This window comes from Sphaerodactylus townsendi, linkage group LG15, assembly GCF_021028975.2.
Source record: "Sphaerodactylus townsendi isolate TG3544 linkage group LG15, MPM_Stown_v2.3, whole genome shotgun sequence".
Classification (NCBI taxonomy): domain Eukaryota; kingdom Metazoa; phylum Chordata; class Lepidosauria; order Squamata; family Sphaerodactylidae; genus Sphaerodactylus; species Sphaerodactylus townsendi.
The window spans coordinates 35014497-35031998 of NC_059439.1; the positions used below are offsets into that span (position 1 = coordinate 35014497).

At 47.7% G+C, this 17502-nt stretch overlaps 4 protein-coding genes and 2 non-coding genes across 7 annotated transcripts in view; 4 read left to right on the forward strand and 2 right to left on the reverse strand.

Moving 5' to 3' along the window:
• Positions 1 to 7916, forward strand: part of PFAS (phosphoribosylformylglycinamidine synthase) — a 32306-nt gene extending 24390 nt beyond the window's left edge. Inside the window, exon 22 of the mRNA XM_048517130.1 lies at positions 7461 to 7916. Within this exon, the coding sequence (XP_048373087.1) occupies positions 7461 to 7842 (382 nt within the window). The 3' untranslated portion in view covers positions 7843 to 7916. The remainder of the gene's footprint in view (positions 1 to 7460) is intronic.
• On the reverse strand, positions 1467 to 2004 carry LOC125444620 (histone H2A type 2-C-like). Its single transcript, XM_048517132.1, has one exon. It carries the CDS (start codon positions 1950 to 1952, stop codon positions 1563 to 1565), a length of 390 nt encoding a protein of 129 aa, XP_048373089.1. The 5' UTR covers positions 1953 to 2004; the 3' UTR covers positions 1467 to 1562.
• Positions 4072 to 5070, forward strand: LOC125444621 (histone H4). Its single transcript, XM_048517133.1, has one exon. It carries the CDS (start codon positions 4085 to 4087, stop codon positions 4394 to 4396), a length of 312 nt encoding a protein of 103 aa, XP_048373090.1. The 5' UTR covers positions 4072 to 4084; the 3' UTR covers positions 4397 to 5070.
• TRNAM-CAU lies at positions 4728 to 4799 on the forward strand. The gene has a single exon. It is a non-coding gene; the product is annotated as a tRNA-Met (tRNA).
• Positions 7917 to 9208: 1292 nt separating the features above from the next.
• On the forward strand, positions 9209 to 9281 carry TRNAK-CUU. The gene has a single exon. It is a non-coding gene; the product is annotated as a tRNA-Lys (tRNA).
• Positions 9282 to 14054: 4773 nt separating this feature from the next.
• HNRNPC (heterogeneous nuclear ribonucleoprotein C) lies at positions 14055 to 16946 on the reverse strand. 2 transcript variants are annotated; one of them, XM_048518090.1, is made up of 4 exons: positions 16728 to 16933; positions 15900 to 16001; positions 14517 to 14674; positions 14055 to 14420 (listed from the first exon to the last, which is right to left on the reverse strand). In XM_048518090.1, the coding sequence occupies exons 1-4, from the start codon at positions 16885 to 16887 to the stop codon at positions 14337 to 14339; spliced, it is 504 nt and encodes a 167-aa protein (XP_048374047.1). In that variant the 5' UTR covers positions 16888 to 16933; the 3' UTR covers positions 14055 to 14336. The 2 variants fall into 2 exon arrangements, with proteins under 2 accessions (XP_048374047.1, XP_048374046.1); XM_048518089.1 differs by having other exon boundaries at positions 14055 to 14674; positions 16728 to 16946.
• Positions 16947 to 17502: the final 556 nt, after the last annotated feature.

Sequence of the window (17502 nt, forward strand, 5' to 3'; positions counted from 1 at the left end):
GCTGCTTGCGAGGGGCCTTCCCGCCGGTGGACTTGCGCGCCGTCTGCTTGGTACGAGCCATCCTGCCTCACAAGCGAAGAACAGAAACTTCCCGGGACAAGCACGGAGAAAGCAACAGGAAGGAAAAAAAGGAGAAGTTGTCCGGGCTTTTATAGCCCCTGCCCTGTCCTGATTGGATGAGTGGGCGGCTGCAGCGTTTGAATTTCGCGGGCTGGACTCTGATTGGGTGGGAATCCCTAACCCAGCTCTATTCCCTCCTATGAGCACAGCAGTACCGCGGCCTTCCAGCAGGGAAAAACTCAACCACGAGGTCGTCGCCGCTGGGCTTTCATAGCCAGGCTGCTCGCCGCTGATTGGCGAGGCTGCTCTCCGCTGATTGGGCGAAAAGGCAGGCAAGGCATGGTTGCTGGATTCGAATTCAATGCATGGGCGCGCGGGATTGGACAGCTTTGCAAAAACCCTCCCCAGCCTCTCATGTGGCTTTCACAATCCGGCTTGGCGGTTTCCTGGCAGCTCCCTTGGAATATAGGGTGTCCCTTTTCCATTCGTGTGGTTTGATGCAGAGCTGTGCGCGTCACTAGTTAAATAAACTTGCAACTTTTAGTTGCTTCAGAGGGTGTGGCTCTGTTGGCCCACGGTACAAAAGTTGGCACCTGATATGGTGTCAACAAGATATTCAGGGTATAAACTTTGGAGAATCATAGGTGAGATGGGAGTGGGTTTGTTTGATGGTCTCGAACTTCAGGAACACCCACAGCTCCCATGAGACTTTATTCCCCCCCCCCCCTTTGAAATAGGAAATAGCAGCCTGAATACTGTGAGAGTTTAGGGACTAAAAAACCCTAAAAATAGAAAATTGGTACACCCAAGAAGAGGAGTTGGGTACTTAGTAACTTATTTTTAAATGTTCCCAGTACCTTTTTCTTCCAGGAGGGATTCAAGACAGCAAGTGAAAAAATAATTCCAACTATTAGCTGATGAGACTCCTGGCCCCACACACCATCCAGAATGCTAAACCAAAAAAAGGGACTGTTCTCAGTGCTTTTAGTCAATCACAAAACCCCACACACATGTCGACAAAGAGCTGTCTAAAAGAGTTTAACCTCACCAGCTTTTGACAATTTTGAAAGCATTTTAGAACGCTTTTAAAACAAAAGGCTGGCTGGACCTCAACATTATTATGGATTATTTCAGGGCATATCGCTACTAACACTTCAAACATATTTCAGCATTAGAAAAATTGTAAAAATCAAACTCTTAGTAGTTTATAAAACTTAAGGTGGACTTGCGTTGAACATGCATGACCTCAGGGTCCAGAACATGTTTGGCTCTACCAATGAAAAGTTGATGATGTTTTGAGTTCTTGTAGGAGCGCTTCCAACACACTTTAGCATGGGGGGGGGGGGGGGAACACGGATTATTACAGTAGGCCCTATAACTTCTACAGCGAATAGCTCTTTCACGGAGATTGTGGGTGGCTCTGAAAAGAGCCTTTGGGTTTTTGGGTTTTTTTGCCTTTGTAAGGGGGCGGGTTCCACGACTGGGTGGCCGACTGGTACCACTCACTTCCCTTTGGCCTTGTGGCTCTCGGTCTTCTTGGGCAAGAGGACGGCCTGGATGTTGGGCAGGACGCCGCCCTGGGCGATGGTGACCTTGCCCAGCAGCTTGTTGAGTTCCTCGTCGTTGCGGATGGCCAGCTGCAGGTGGCGCGGGATGATGCGCGTCTTCTTGTTGTCGCGGGCCGCGTTGCCGGCCAACTCCAGGATCTCGGCCGTCAGGTACTCCAGCACGGCGGCCAGGTAGACAGGTGCCCCGGCGCCCACCCGCTCGGCGTAGTGGCCTTTGCGCAGCAGCCGGTGCACGCGGCCCACCGGGAACTGCAGCCCGGCCCGAGAGGAGCGCGTCTTCGCCTTGGCCCGCGCCTTCCCGCCCTGCTTCCCCCGCCCGGACATCTCAACTACCACCAAAAGGATCGGGAGCGCAACCACGTGAAACTGACCAGGCGGTGACCTTTCCGCACAGCTCCAGGCACATTTATTTCCTCGCAAAGAATCCATCTGCGACTCCCCATTGGCTGCGCCGCCAAGGCGACCCGCTGTGGCCAATGAGAACGCGGATCCTGGTGAGGCTCAATGAAGGAGCGGGCCGCCGACGTCATCCATTGTGAATATTGGAGGAGCCCGGCGAGCCAATAGCCGTTGAGAAAGGCGAGCGCGCCTCGTTCTTGGCGACAGGAGCCAATGGCGAAGGGGAGATGGGAGTCATTGGAGCGGCCGGAAGTCGTATCAATGCACCGACCGGAGGGTGTTTCCGTTTATCCCTTGCTTTGTTCTAGGCTGGGGGGCTTGGGAGGCGACCCAGAGCCACCCACGCGCTCCAAAGAGAGCCTCTGACGCTTCCCAAGAAAATCCACTGATGCCTCCCGTCTCTCTTCACAAAAACACGAATCCAGCTTTCTTTGCTGTTTGTGTAAAACTAACGATTTTGGCTTAAAAATGCAGGTCACTGTGGGTACAAGCTTCTATGTGAGGTCTGCCTTTATTGCCGGTAGTTTAGGTAGGATTCTAAAAAGGAATTCCTTGGGGTGGGGTGCTTACCTGCCAAACGCTGGCTTACGTATATGCCAGCTTGTTGCAAAATTCTGTAGTATTATAGGACTCCTAAGCTTGAATCATAGAAGGTGCTTTAAGAACTGCATGCTCACAGGCTGCTGTTAATATAATACTGGCCAACTTTAAGTCGCTGCTACCCCTCCAGTGTTTTGCTACAATGAACAACATTGAAGCTGCTGTAGTAAACAAGTTTAAGACAATCCACATTACTGTTTTGTTTCTGGATACTTTATAAATTCTGTTTTTTGCACTTAGGGAGGGATAAACTGACCTCTACACCAGCTGGAGGACTTTTCATATCAAGTATTTTTATCTTGATGTTCCCTCCTGTTGATTTATTCTGCGCAATCCACTTTGAATCCCGGTGAGAATGGCAAACAATAAGTAAATAAAATCCGAATCTGGAGATACCCACTGAAATACAGTAAAGTAACAATGCGCCTTAGTTTTATATTGTGTGTAAATTGCGCTGCTAAACTGATTCTGGCTGATCTCTTGGTCATAATGAATGCTAATTGATTGCTAAATCAGCACATTGCTGCTAGGTTGGAAGTTTCATGTATGGGAAAAACACACTGGGAGAACCCAAAAGTCAGCAATTTGTATCTTTAAGAAGTCTAGAAAGCTTAAAAATGGCTACTGTGCAGATTTCAGGGTGGTCAGCAGTTGCAGAATAAAAATGGCAAGAAACTCTTGTGGCACTTGAAAGACTAACCCCACATTTATTACAAGCAGAGGTGTCTTTGGTCAATAAAGATCTTAATAAATAAAGATCCATGTTATCCCTCCCCCCCTCAAATGGGGAGTTTATTTTTATCACATACATGAGTATAGCAAACAAACAATATTAAATGGGAATGCATTTGGTCTGTATGATACAAAAACGTTGCCACTGCATCACAACCTGGGATCCACTACCTTTTGATGTCTGTAGGATCTGTAAAAGGTTGCGATGCAGTTCCCTACAGTTAAGTGCTGTAGGGTTTAATAGTTGTGCTGAACCTAAAAATAAGAAAGTTATCTCCCCCAAATCTGCTATTTTCCCTCCAATCTGAAGCCTTTGCATATAACGATTGTGAATTTTAACAACGTTTTGCGACAATTCTATGCTACCTTAAATCGTTAACAATGCCTTGCTATTTCAATAAGCGTGCACTGCAACTCACCAAAATGTAAAGGAATAAATTACAAACAGCCGCTCGACTCGACGATGTTCCCCTCTAAGCGGGAAGTACTTAAGAAAGGTGGCAGCAACCTTTTCGGTTTCAAATAAGCGAGTGAGGCTGCTGATTGGCTCGTTTGAAAACTGACTCCGGCCACGGATTGGATAGATTGACTTTTTGCCCGCCAAATTTGTCGGGCGTTTCGGAGGCGGCGCCTTGGTGTGGTTTTCCTTCTGGTCCGATTCCTGCCTATATAGAGCAGAGGTTATCAGTCGCTGTTCATTCGGTGGGTGTCGTGAAAGAGCAAGCATGTCTGGTCGAGGGAAAGGAGGCAAAGGGCTGGGGAAAGGGGGCGCCAAGCGGCACCGCAAAGTGCTCCGCGACAACATCCAGGGCATCACCAAGCCGGCCATCCGCCGCCTGGCTCGTCGCGGGGGTGTCAAGCGCATCTCGGGCTTGATCTACGAGGAGACCCGTGGGGTGCTGAAGGTCTTCCTCGAGAACGTCATCCGCGACGCCGTCACCTACACGGAGCACGCCAAGAGGAAGACGGTCACCGCCATGGACGTCGTCTACGCCCTCAAACGCCAGGGGCGCACCCTCTACGGCTTTGGCGGCTGAACAGCTCACCGGCGGCAGCAACAACCAGCCCCGGATCCGCCTCGGCAACAACCAAAGGTCCTTTTCAGGACCACCCACCTTTTCACTAAAACGGCTGCTTTTGCTTAAGAGGGAAGTTTTTTACTAATGCAGTATTTTCTTCCCGGTCATTTATGAAAGAAATAAAACATTGCTATTCACTTCATATTAGATTTATAAAACTAGTCAACCGGAAAAAGAACGAACGCCTGCCCCATAAGTGTGATCCTCTTTGCTGAGTGATAGAATTTAGTCAGTGCCTGTTCCTTTTAGGCGTTTTATGTTTGAGCTACAACAGAGGGAATTCCCAGGTAGCAGAGTGGCGCAGCGGAAGCGTGCTGGGCCCATAACCCAGAGGTCGATGGATCGAAACCATCCTCTGCTAATTTTGCCATCCCACTTTCACTTGTTCTTAGCCCCCCCCTCTAACATTATATTTTTGATTAAAAATCATGAAAGACCCCCCCCACCCTCATTTGACATGTCATGTAGATTATGATGCAAACCAGTTTAATAACTGCAAAACATATCAGACATTTGAGGATGAAACTCATGATTCTGCATTGCGTGCCCTACTGTGAGATTTTTTTTCCCTGTTTGCACTAACTTTAAAAGGATGGGTGGGATATCCTGGAAAATACGGCTTAGTGGGGAGGAAAGCAAAAATGTTGTGTAGAACTAATAAAATTCGGATCAATCACTGATAATTAACTCATTAAAGGCTGAACAAGAAATTATATTTTCATTTTTTTTCTTTGGACTGCACTTCATTGTCTCTTGCATTCAATGATGTACAGATGTCTACTAACTGAATCTTTTGGGTAAAGGGGGGGTATTGTACCACACACCTAAGCAAACGCATTATAATACTGGAAGGTTTTATTTTCAGTCCCCTGCCTGATAATCCCTAGTAGACAAATTTTTTTTAATAATTTTTATTGTATAGAGTATTTGTACATTTGTTACATTTAATATCTTTATTCCATCTATACATTTTTTCAATTTTTTCCATTTTCTCCCCCCTCCCCCCTTCTCTCTATTGGTTATTTCATGCAAGCAGTAGGAGATTCATTCTTCTTATTTTCTTACTCCATGGCTCTTCGTTAAATCCGGCTTCTTCGATCCATTTTTCATACACTGTCCATATCTTCATGATATCTTCTATTTTTTCTTTCCATAAAATGTTTTTGGTCAGTCTCTCAAATATCTCTAACTGTATTTGTTCCCAAATATATTCCAACCATTTTGAAACTCCATTTTTTATTATCTTTCCAGCCCAACGCCAACACTGCGTGTGCTGCTCTAATCTTTATTTTATACATTGGTTCCAAACTTCTATTCACTCTGATACCTAGTAGGCAATTTTGCCTTTTTCATTGCTGCAGTATGCTGGGTCTCTTTCCGCTATAGTTCAAGCAAGTTCAAAAATAGTCACCCTATACTCAGTCGGGATTTTTGGTTCCCATATGCACCACCTTACACTTAACCAGGACTGAACTTCATTTGCCACACGATTGTCCACAGCCAATCTTTGGAGCTCCTTCTGGAGCGCTTCATGGTCTGTCCCAGTTTTCACCAACTGAAATAGTTATTATTTATTTAGTCTTGAAGAAGCAGAAAGTTGCCCTGTTTTTTTTAATCCATCTATTCTTGTGACTCTGAAAGGAGTCAAACTCGCGGCCCTCCAGATGTTATGGACTACAGTTCCCATCATCCCCTGCCAGCATCATGTCACCTAAATGGTAAATGTGTTACTTGAACGATGTGAATAACTGGAAACAAAATTGTTTGTTTTCCACGTATTTCACTTCTTTTTTAGGTTTGCCCTCCCCAGCATACCCATAGTCCACAGACCCATTAGAAAAATGCCCATAGTGTGTCTTCTTTCCTTCTTAGTATAAGTGTGTGTGTGTGTGCGCGCGCTCGCATTGCAAGGAGCAGTTTCTTTTTTAGCCAGATTGCTGTCTTTTCACTCCAGATGCTGACTCCTGCACTTTTACCTGGAATGGAATACCCTTAATGTTTGGCCGGCTGTTTACAGATACAACTTTTCGATTAATCTGTATGAGCCCTGCCAGAAATGAAAAGCCAACTTTGCTTTTTGTTGTCTTGTTTCAGAAAACAGTTGTGTCTTTTCCCACCCTAGTCAGAAATTAGCAAGCTTAACAACAGGAAATGTGTCTCAGATTCTTTTGCTGGCTTATTCAACCAGATGTAAAATACACAAATAGATCTTTCTGTTCTTAGAAACTTTCCTTTCATATATTGTTTGTTCCGTGTTTTATTCAGCGAAACTGATGAAAAATTTTAGGAAGCAAAGGACTGGACACAGCTTCCTCTCTCCATCTCCCTGCCCTCTGTAGCCCATCCCACTTGGCAATTAAACATACATGTTTCCATGATTACACAGCATTTTTTAAAAAAATTGTATTTATTTATATCTGACTTTTCTTTATTTATATCTGACTTTTCTTCTAGTGTCAGTCAAGTATTTATTGTTTGAGTGAGGTATTACCACATTCTCCAGTTCATCCTCACAACTACCCTGTGAGGTAGGCTAGGCTGAGAGCATGTGACTGCCCCAGTGCCACCTGGAGAGTTTTCATGGCAGGGTATCTCTTAGATCCTGATCTAACACTCTAACCATTACACCACCCTAGCACTTAAAAGGCATAGGTTTTGAGGGGATGGGGGTAGTCATAGGGGGGTCTTCTTCCCCCCTTTTTACCACAAAAGCTGGTTGGATCAAGCCCACTTAAGGGTTAATCGGAACTGGTTCTTCCCTTGATCGCTCACAGCCAATCCTAGGACGCGTTATGAGTCCGTCTCGCTAGCGTCCGCAGCCCAATAGAACCGCGCAGTTTGAATCCTGTAATTTGCATATTTGCGAAGCCTCGATTGTGACGCCATTTCTGCATGGACCAATCATAGCAAGGAATGGCAGAGGCTTCATTTCCATAGCCTGCCTATAAATACCAGCTCGACAAAGGTGGTGTTTGCAGTCTCTTTTTTTCCCAGCGTGGTTAAGAGAAAGCAGCTCTGTTAGGATGCCTGAACCGGCCAAGTCCGCCCCTGCCCCGAAGAAGGGCTCCAAGAAGGCCATCACCAAGACCCAGAAGAAGGGCGACAAGAAGCGCAAGAAGAGCCGCAAGGAGAGCTACTCCATCTACGTCTACAAGGTGCTCAAGCAGGTCCACCCGGACACCGGCATCTCCTCCAAGGCCATGAGCATCATGAACTCCTTCGTCAACGACATCTTCGAGCGCATCGCCGGGGAGGCCTCCCGCCTGGCCCACTACAACAAGCGCTCCACCATCACCTCCCGCGAGATCCAGACCGCCGTCCGCCTACTCCTGCCCGGGGAGCTGGCCAAGCACGCCGTCTCCGAGGGCACCAAGGCCGTCACCAAGTACACCAGCTCCAAGTGAGCGCAGCCCCCAGCAACAGCAGCACGCCTGACAACCCAAAGGCTCTTTTCAGAGCCACCCACTTCGCTCCGCAAAAGAGCCCATCGCTGTTGCAAATATAATCCCGGGCGTTCAAGGAGGAAGCCCGCCAAATGAAGCCGCCCACCCCCCCTCCTTTTGAGGCATTTGAATGTTCAGGGTGCTCTGGTTGCCCTTGGGAGAGCTTAATGTTAGATGCATGTCGCAGTCGCTTGACAATTTGTCCCCAACTTTTCAATCTTTATCCTTGCAGAAGCACAAAGGCAAACTTTTAAAAGAAACTAAAAAAATGTAACAATAGCAGATCTAGACATCAGTTTCCATGAATGGTCTCGGACCGCCCTGAAATAAGTCCGTGTATTAATGTCACGGTCTTCAAGCCATTGATACCCTAGAATGGGATTTTATCTTTCCAGATGCTTAACTAAATCTCGACTGGAAGGGCATAGGGTTCGATTCCCTGGCGGGGAGAGATTATACATTTTTGCCCCCAGCAATTATCCTATTCAAATCCAGGCATTTATTAAAAGGCAACCCACGAAATACTAGGCACAATACCCTTTCGTGCAGCAGTGGTTCAAAATTATGCCTTCTGTCCCCTTTCAACCAAACAAACCTTGTTGGTCTTCAGGTGATGATGAAAAAAGTTGTTTTCTATCATAAACCTGGATCGTCCAAAAGGAATTAGCCTGTTTCCCCGGATCTTTTTTTAAATAAATGAATTAAAACTTAAAAGTGTGATGTATCAAATGTAAACACGGGAGTTTGATGCTGGAAACTGAAATCCCCCCCACACTTAACGCGGCCGATTTTGTCCTTTGAATAAAACCTGCTGCTAAATTATACAGCAAGTTCGGTTTCCCGCCATGGCTTGAAAATCGGCTGGACGAGGGCTGTTTTAAAATAATAAAAGCTGATTGGTAGTTCAAAGGCCAGATTGAAAATGGCTAGTCTGATTGGCTGAAACTATTCTCCTTCATCTAACGCAGTCTCTCGTTGCAGTTTTCACTCTGGTCGGACAGTGCAGGGGTTTCCCCCCCCCCTTTTGTCTTAGCAAATTTCGGTTTTCAGCGTTTGTTTAAACCCTGTGGACAAAATGAGAGGAATAAGGAGTCCGTGAGCTGAGAAAAACGAAATAAATGATAAGAAATATTGCATTGTTAATACAGAAGGATTAAATGCTCCGATGAAACGTTCGTCCTTGCAACTTTACGAACATCCCTGCATTAGACGACCTGTGTTTATATTTCAATTTGAAAGCTTACATTTAATAAATTTAAGCGTTAAACAATGTCCATTAGCAGGCAGTTTTAAGCTACAAGGTTTCAGACTTCACATTTTCCCATGTGCCCGGCTAGCTCAGTCGGTAGAGCATGAGACTCTTAATCTCAGGGTCGTGGGTTCGAGCCCCACGTTGGGCGAAATCTTTTTTCTTAAATAAACGAACATGTAATGCCTTTTAGTGATCTTTACATTAATAGTTAACTAGAAATTACACTTTCCATAGGAGAAGTGGTTTTCTTGCGGCTGACAACTTTATTCTTTCTTGCATCTACACAGTTGAGTCGTCTGAGCCTCCTAAAGAAGGAGGGTATCAAGCAATCAGGATAACAATCCCTCTGATCCGGTGAGTTCCCCTTCCTTATTGCCTTTCATTCTCTCATTTATCGACCTTAGGTCTTGAGCGTACCTTTTTCATCATCATCATCATCATCATCATCATCATCATCATCATCATCATCACATGCAGACAAACTAGGTTTGTTTGCTTGCCTTTAAAAAAGCAGCAATTTTTCATGTGAGTCATAATGCGGAAGAAATACATCATGAAAGGAGATGATGGCTAGCATTTTGGTGGGGTGCGTTTTAATAAATAGGTTGAATTTTTCCTAGATAAATACTTGGGACAAATTGTGCCATCTCTCCATCAGGGAATGGTTCAAAGCTCCTTCGACCTTCTAAGACTGCTACAATGCCACCCATGAAACTGCAAAACTTTATGTTTGTTTGCAACAAGCAGGCTAAAACTGAAGTCAGCGTTTGACAGGTAACCCCCCCCCCCCCAAGTCCCCCAGGAATTGCTTTTTAGAATCCCAAGCTAGGGCAATAGGAATGACAATCACATGGCAGTTTGTACCCGCAGTGACCTACCACAGCCAAAGAAATATCCCTTCCTTAGCAGGGAAAGGCTGAGCTCCCTTTAAAAAGCTGCACTCTGTAAAATAGGGCGTTCGAAAGCCAAACAGGGAAGCCCCCACTCTTCAGTTTATTAAATTTAATACCCTCCCCCGCTCCGTTTCTTTGCCATAGCCGGGCTCGTGGTCTAAAAAAAACAGCATGAAATGCATCTTAAGACGAATATAATATGTAGACTGTTAAGATACTAGTCTAGTCATCACAGCAACCCCAGGTCTCTATGAAGGGTTGAACTTCTTTTTTTTTTAAAGGCTAGAAACTTTTAATCATTTAAAACCAAGCAACGTGGCCAGAAATTATGCGGATGACCCAGTAGAATTAAACGATCATTATAATGAAAAACATACTTTTCCATTGACACATTAATTTAAAAAAATGAATTGCAGCCTGTTTTAGTGAAAAGGTTGGTGGTCCTGAAAAGGTTGTTGTCCTGAGCAGAAGAAGCCCAGAAAAGCCACAAACGGGAGTCATTCAAATCTCCCCTCTGCAAACACGGGGATAAGTGCTTGTAAGTTTACGACTTTGGCCATCAGACTATACATTATAACGACAGCAAAGGACATCGTTATAAAGCCTCTTTGACCTGGCAGGGCCTAGGGCGGCCTTTCTCAGGCACCGCCTTCGCACGAGGGCGCACGTCGAGGTTGTGGAGTGTCCGTGCCTCTTTGGGCAGGGGAGCCTCTGGGGACGCTGCTGCTGCTGCTGCCCTCTGGTGGCCAAAAGCATGAACTACAAGCGCTTCTCAGACTCTGGGCGCCACTCTGCAAAGGGGCTTTTGCTCCAAAGAGGCTCCGACACTATGCAACCTCGACGTGCGGCCTCGTGCGAAGGCGGTGCCTGAGAAAGGCCGCCCTAGGCTCTCGGCTCCATTGTCCAAAGGGGCTGCCAGCTCCAAGAGGCTTGGGACGTTAGCGGAGTCGCCCACAACCTCCACCTGCGGTCTCCTGCGAAGGGCGCGAAGCGTCGTCCGAGACTACTGGCATCCCTTCTGTGCAGGAGCCCCTTGGCCAAAGAGCCTCAGAAAGTTAGCGGGGCTCCCACAACCTGCACATGAGGTCCCGTGCGAAGGCGGCGGTCAGAGTGGCGCTGTCCAGGGCTGTTGGCATCCACTCTGCACAGGGGAGCGCTGGGAAGCTCCAGCTCAGGGACTGGCAGATGTGCAAAACGTCATTTCCGGTCCCCTCTTCCCCAGAGAGTCTCCCCCACTTCTCTGAAAAGCACAAGGGGGGCAGGCTGTTGGCAACGGCTCCTTGGTTGGACTGGCCTGGGCTCCCCCCCCCCCAACCCTGCCCCCCTCTTTCAAGAATAGAGGCCACACACAGCTGCTTTCTAGGTGTCAAACTCAGAGCCCTCCAGATATTATGGACTGCAGTTCCCATCATCCCCTGCAACCATCATTCTGGCAAGGGATGATGGGAACTGTAGTCCATAACATCTGGAGGGTTGCGAATTTGACACCTATGCCGTAGACGCTTGAGGGCGTCCATGGAGGTGACTGTCTTCCTCTTGGCGTGCTCCGTGTAGGTGATGGCGTCGCGGATGATGTTCTTGAGGAAGACTTTGAGCACCCCGTGGGTCTCCTCGTAGATCAAACCTGACCAGACATACTCGTTCTTTCACAACACTCACCGAATGAACAGTGACTGATAACCTCTACTATCTATCTATCTATCTATCTATCTATCTATCTATCTATCTATCTATCTATCTATCTATCATAGATAGAGAGAGAGAGAGAGAGAGAGAGAGAGAGAGAGAGAGAGAGGTTATCAGTCACTGTTCATTCGGCGGGTGTTGTGATATATATTATCTCGGACCAGAAGGAAAATCACACCAAGGCACCGCCTCCGAAACACCGGACAAATTTGGCGGGCAAAAAATCAATCCAATCCATGGCCGGAGTCAGTTTTCAAACGAGCCAATCAGCAGCCTCGCTCCCTTGTTTGAAATAGAAAACGTTGCTGCCACCTTTCTTACCAACTTCCCGCTTAGAGGGGAACATTGTCAAGTCGAGCGACTGTTTTTAATTGATTCCTTTACATTTTGGCGAGTTGCAGGAAATGCAAATTTAGAAAGTGAAACTGTACACTATTAAACACGCTTAATGCTTTTGAAATAGTATGGGAGTGTATCGGTTCCCGCCTATTATGGGAGCAGGTGTTACTTCACTTTTTTTTCATTATCATTTTAGAAAACAAAACATGAGGTCTGCAATAAGAAATGCTTTATGTGTTCCTGCATTGAAAGGATTGGACTTGACGACCCTTGGTGTTTCTTCCAACTTTATGATTCCAAAAGCGCAGTGAACTTGAGCACCTCTTAGGCGGGAAGCTTGTGATCTGGGATACAAATGTGTGTTGTTGTTTTTAAACATCACTCAGTTTTGGGTTGTTGTGGGTTCTTCAGGCTGTGGTCTGGTAGTTTAAGCTCTTCATGTTTCACCTGCATCTATAGCTGGCACCTTTAGAGGCACCACATAAGATGTGTTACTTTCAACAATACATTTGTTTTGAGGAACTTGTGAAATAAGGGGACACAGACATTCAACTGCAATAGCCGACTGGCACCCATTCCCCACTCTTAAGTGCCAGTCATTTGCCTTGGACAATTCCTGAGATGGTAGAAGCGGGGTGTTAATGGCGAAGCCCCACAAATTGCCGGCCTGTTCAAAAGAGGGTAGGACTATTGCCTCTAGTACGTGAAGCTTTTTGTACATTTATCCCCACCTCATCACCTGGTTTGTTCCGGTTTGCAAGTAGTTCTCTTCCACACATCAACCTCAGCTGTCAACCTAAGTGTGGTCTATTAAGTTTCCAATAGTTTCTCACAGGCTGAAAAGTGAAGTGGTGGCAGTTTCTCCATGTGGATGCCACATGTCCTGCCCCAAGGCACCGTGTCCTGCCCCAAGGCACCATGTAAAACGTGGCAGCGACGGGCGGGTCCCCAAATGTTTGGCGACACTCAGTCTCGATCGCCTCCTCCTACCAAGTTTTATTTTGGTACAAGGTTCCCTGGAGTGGGAATTGCCATTTTTTTTGGCCTCAATCAGTGGATTTAGGAGTAAAAAAATGGATTGACTTTCTGAAATTCTTCCATGCTCTTCCTCAAAGGGAAGCGCGAGACGGAACTAGTTCAGTAGCTCTATTTTTAAAAAAAGATTTTTATTTTACTGAAAAAATTACAGAAAAGAAAAAAAAAGAAAATATACATTTTTGAAAGAAACCCAAAGAAAAACTGGGAAAGAAGGGGGGGGGAGTCTCTTAAGAGCCCAAAGGCTAGCACACACTTGCTGCAGCTAGGTGTTTTCAGAACTTTTGGGTATATTTCAAAACCCAGCTAGTCAGGTCCCTGGGTGTCCAGATCCTGGGGAGGCAGGAGCCGAGCTGTGTTCGCCTTTCAAGCTGGAGAGATTGCCCCTTTAAAGAGCTCAGCCCTGCTGAATCACCATTGCTCCTGGAGTCCAATAGCTCTCTTCTCATCCTGACCTTTTCGCCAACTGCAGATCGAATCCTATCAATGCATCGTGCAGCCGCTTGAGAACCAACGACCCAACCGCCTTTATAATAAACTGTATCACCCTGTGAAAGCCTGACAGCTAAGCTTCACATGGTCTCTTATCTGCAGAAGCTCCAAATCTGAAGATCAGCCAACAGAATCAAATGGGGAGCTGCAGCTCAGAACTTTACTTAGCACCTGCCAGCGTCCCCGGAGTGGACACGTGTACGTCTCCTTGGGTGGAGAGAGGTGCTGTGACCCAAACCACCACTGACCCAACCGCCTTTATAAGAAACTGTATCACCCCGTGAAAGCCTGACAGCTAAGCTACACACAGTCTCTTATCTGCAGAAGCTCCAAAGCTGAAGATCAGCCAACAGAAGCAAATGGGGAGCTGCAGCTCAGAACCGTGCTTAGCACCTGCCGGCATCCCTGGAGTGGACACGCGTACGTCTCCTTGGGTGGAGAGCGGCCCTTTCATTGCAACACATAGAGAAGTAATCTAAAAACAATACGTCCTTTTTTAATCGTTAAGTCAATAAAGAGGTATCAAAATTAAAAGAGGAGAATTACATGGGTTTAACAGAACTACCGGGGAACGTTGGTCGGGAGTGGGGGGGAAATGTAACAGAAGACACAACATCATGAACACGCAAGGGTCGGCTGGAGGGGAGGATGGGGGGGCCGTGGGGAGGCAGCCAGCGAGGGGCTGGTGAGAGGCTCAATATCAGAAGAACGTCATGTTTGACGGGGCGGAGGAGGAGGAGGAGCGACGTGCCGGGGTCTTAGGAGTCGTCTTCGCCGTTGGTGCTGTCTCTGTCATCTTCCCCTTCTTCGGGTTCCTTGTCGTCGCCCTTGATGGATTCCAGCTGAGAGAGAGAAGGGGACAGGCACAGGGGGCTGGTTAGCGAACGGGGAGAGCCGGGCTCCTCACTCCAGGCTCTCTGCCTCCGCCAGCTTCGTACCTGGTCGTCTCCCCGGTCTTCGTTGTCGTCGTCATCCAGTAGGTCCCCCTCCTCAGCTGAGTCGTCCGCTCCGGCCTCCGACTCCATCTTGACATTGCTCTCTTCTTTCTTTGTCAAGATGATACTCTGCTCCTCCTCTGACTTGTCGTTCTTCAGTTCTAAAGGGGAGGAAAGGGAACAGGTGGGGTCTAGCAGAGAGAAGGCGAGGCAAAGGGAAGCCGTCGATGAGCAAGGCACTCAAGGAGGGGTTCTTGCCTGCTTAAGAGGGTAAGATCAAGCGCTGGTCAAATGAGAAGAGGAGGAATTTGGATTTATACCCCACCTTTCTCTCCAGTACGAAGACTCAAGGTGGCTGACAAGCTCCTTTCCCTTCCTCTCCCCACAACAGACACCTTGTGAGGTAGGCGGGGATGAGAGTTCCAAAGAACTGTGACTAGCCCAAGGTTTCCCAGCAGGAATATAGGAGTGCGGAAACACATCTGGTTCACCAGACAAGCCTCTGCCTCTCAGGTGGAGGAGTGGGGAATCAAACCCAGTTCTCCGGATTAGAATCCACCTGCTGTTAACCACTACACCCCGCTGGCTCTTGGGGGATGGGACTCATTCAGGGAGGGGGGGGAAGGGGGTCAGCCTCAATGGCTGCATGGAACCATCATGGCCAGGTCATGACAACTGTGGGGAAGCAATTGGGAGTAGGGGAGAGAGCTTCAGCCTCCATAGAACTCAGCCACAGTGGAACATGAGTTGCTCAAGCAGAATACCTCCAAGTCTCATACAGGGACCTCTCGCAACCACGCAGCTTCCTAAATTGGATCAACCCGCTGATTACAGGAAGCCGCAATAATTCATTCCCCCAGGGAATGAGAGCGGGAAAAACTTTAGCTTAAACCTAGAAAAGGATTCTAGTTCCAGAGGGCTGCCAGCTTGCCTGGTAGTGTCACAGGCTAACAACTTCAATAAACTTCTCTGGGAAACTCTGGTTCTGGGCAAGGATTTCAAGCCAGCTCACCCCTCCACAAAATACTGTTAAATCTTCCTGGCAAGCACAAGGATGACACGTTGACCCTTCCCTAACCGGTCATCTGGCTGCTGCTGCTGCAAGCCGCCGTGCGGGATCTTTGCTGCGACTTTCGGCAGACAGGTTTTTAACACAGTGACCGGAAGACTACTCAAAGAACCCACGTAAAATTCCAAATATTTCCAGGTCCCTCGAAAATCTCTACGCATATAAATAAGCCATTGCACGAACAGGCCTACGGGGAAAGAGGTGATTCCAGCCGGTCTGCCAGACTTTAGCCCATGAAGGGCCCTCGGTTCAAGCAAGAATTATTGGGAGGAAAAGGACTTTAGGTTTTGCCGTTGTTCCCACACCCCTTTCTTTACTTTGATCCTTCTCAATCTTCTCCAGGCTCTCCAGCAAGGAATCCACTTTCTGCTTGATCTGGGTCAGCTCCTTCTTGATGGTTTGCAGGTCGTCTCCTTTCACTGCAACGAGGAAGGAAGTCCGTGAACTCTAGAGAGCCAGGACGGTTTTGGTACCCCCATCCCAAATCCCCGCCTCCTTCTAAAAAGGAGAAATTCAGCCAATGGATAAAAGGAAGGTGAAATGAGTGGAAGAGGCTGATTTGAGATAGAGACTTGCGTGCTTCCCAGATTACCAATCTAGGGAGGAACAGACTAAGGCTCCTTCCGCACTTGCACAATAACGCACTTTCAAACCACTTTCAATGCACTTTGCAGCTGGATTTTACTGTGCGGAATAGCAAAATCCACTTGTAAACAATTGTGAAAGTGGACTGAAAGAGCATTCTGAAGATGCTCTGAAGATGCCAGCCACAGATGCAGGCGAAACATCAGGAGAGAATGCTGCCAGAACACGGCCATACAGCCCGGAAACCACACAGCACCCCAGTGATTCCGGCCGTGAAAGCCTTCGACAATACAATGATAGAGCATTATTCTGCATGTGCGGAAGGGGCCTAAGACAGCCCGGCCCGGCTGTCAGGAGGTCAATCAACCCCCTTCTTCTCAACTAGCCTTCTGCCCATCTCTTCCCGCTCGCTCCTGCAATGTTCCTCGAACAAGCAACGTTTCAAAAAAGCAAGGCTGTATCCCATGAAGCCTAATAGGACAACCGTCTTGGACAAAGAAGTGTCCCGTCCCCCCCGCATCCCCCCCCCCGACTCCTGCAAGAAAGTTTTAAACACATACACTTTCCAGACTTGGAGGAAGATCCCCGCTGCCCGCTCTTAGAGTTGAAGCCACTCTTGCCCCTGCGGGAGGTGTTGCCAGAGACCCGCTGGCGTTTGGAGGGCACCACAGCCCTGGCGATGGGAGGCGGAGGAGGAACCCGGGCCTGGTAACTGTACATCCTAGCAGCGGAAGACAATCCCTCGTCAGAGAACAGTTTCCTGAGGAGCAGTCTTAAAATGAGGAGCAGTCTTTAAAAACAGTCGCCTCTTTACAGTTCATGCCAAACCCACACGCCCCTTTTACCCCCAAAGGCTTCTCAAATGCTTATGGCTCCTGGGCTTGCTCAGGACAGCAAGCTTCGAACACCCAACCAGAAGTGCGTCCCCCATCAAAAGCATCCGGTCTGAAGTCACATCCCAGAGTTCTCCTCCTCCCCGGCCTCTGTCTTGACCTTCCCCACCCCAACTGTTAACTGAAACCCAGTTGCGGAGCAGCAAGGGGATGGGGCACGTTGTGCACCGGAAAATTGTGCACCCCTGGCTCCTCCCCCTTTTCCTTGTGCCTCCCATGCCGCCCCCCTCGCCCCTTTCCACAATTTCAGTTTTTTTGGAGTTCCTTTTCTTTTTCTACTAGGTTTCAGGCTGAGCGGCCTCTTCACGAAGCTCATTAGGCTAAAAACCGCCTGAGGAACGCAGGTTCCCAGGAGATCTCTTGTAAGGGCTCGCCACAATAAGGCCTCCCTACCAAGTATAGTTCCCTCGAGGGCAGTTTTAGCCTGAACTGTGAAGAGGCC

What these genes read in the sequence shown, in the direction of transcription:
- HNRNPC (XM_048518089.1), bottom strand. Translation starts at nt 16,887, where the DNA reads ATGTACAGTTACCAGGCCCGGGTTCCTCCTCCGCCTCCCATCGCCAGG. An exon ending in TTCCTCCAAGTCTGGAAAGT is followed by an intron (nt 16,002 to 16,727) that starts GTATGTGTTTAA and finishes TCCTCGTTGCAG; the next exon opens with TGAAAGGAGACGACCTGCAA. An exon ending in GAAGATTGAGAAGGATCAAA is followed by an intron (nt 14,675 to 15,899) that starts GTAAAGAAAGGG and finishes CCTCCCCTTTAG; the next exon opens with AACTGAAGAACGACAAGTCA.
- LOC125444620 (XM_048517132.1), bottom strand. Translation starts at nt 1,952, where the DNA reads ATGTCCGGGCGGGGGAAGCAGGGCGGGAAGGCGCGGGCCAAGGCGAAG.
- LOC125444621 (XM_048517133.1), top strand. Translation starts at nt 4,085, where the DNA reads ATGTCTGGTCGAGGGAAAGGAGGCAAAGGGCTGGGGAAAGGGGGCGCC.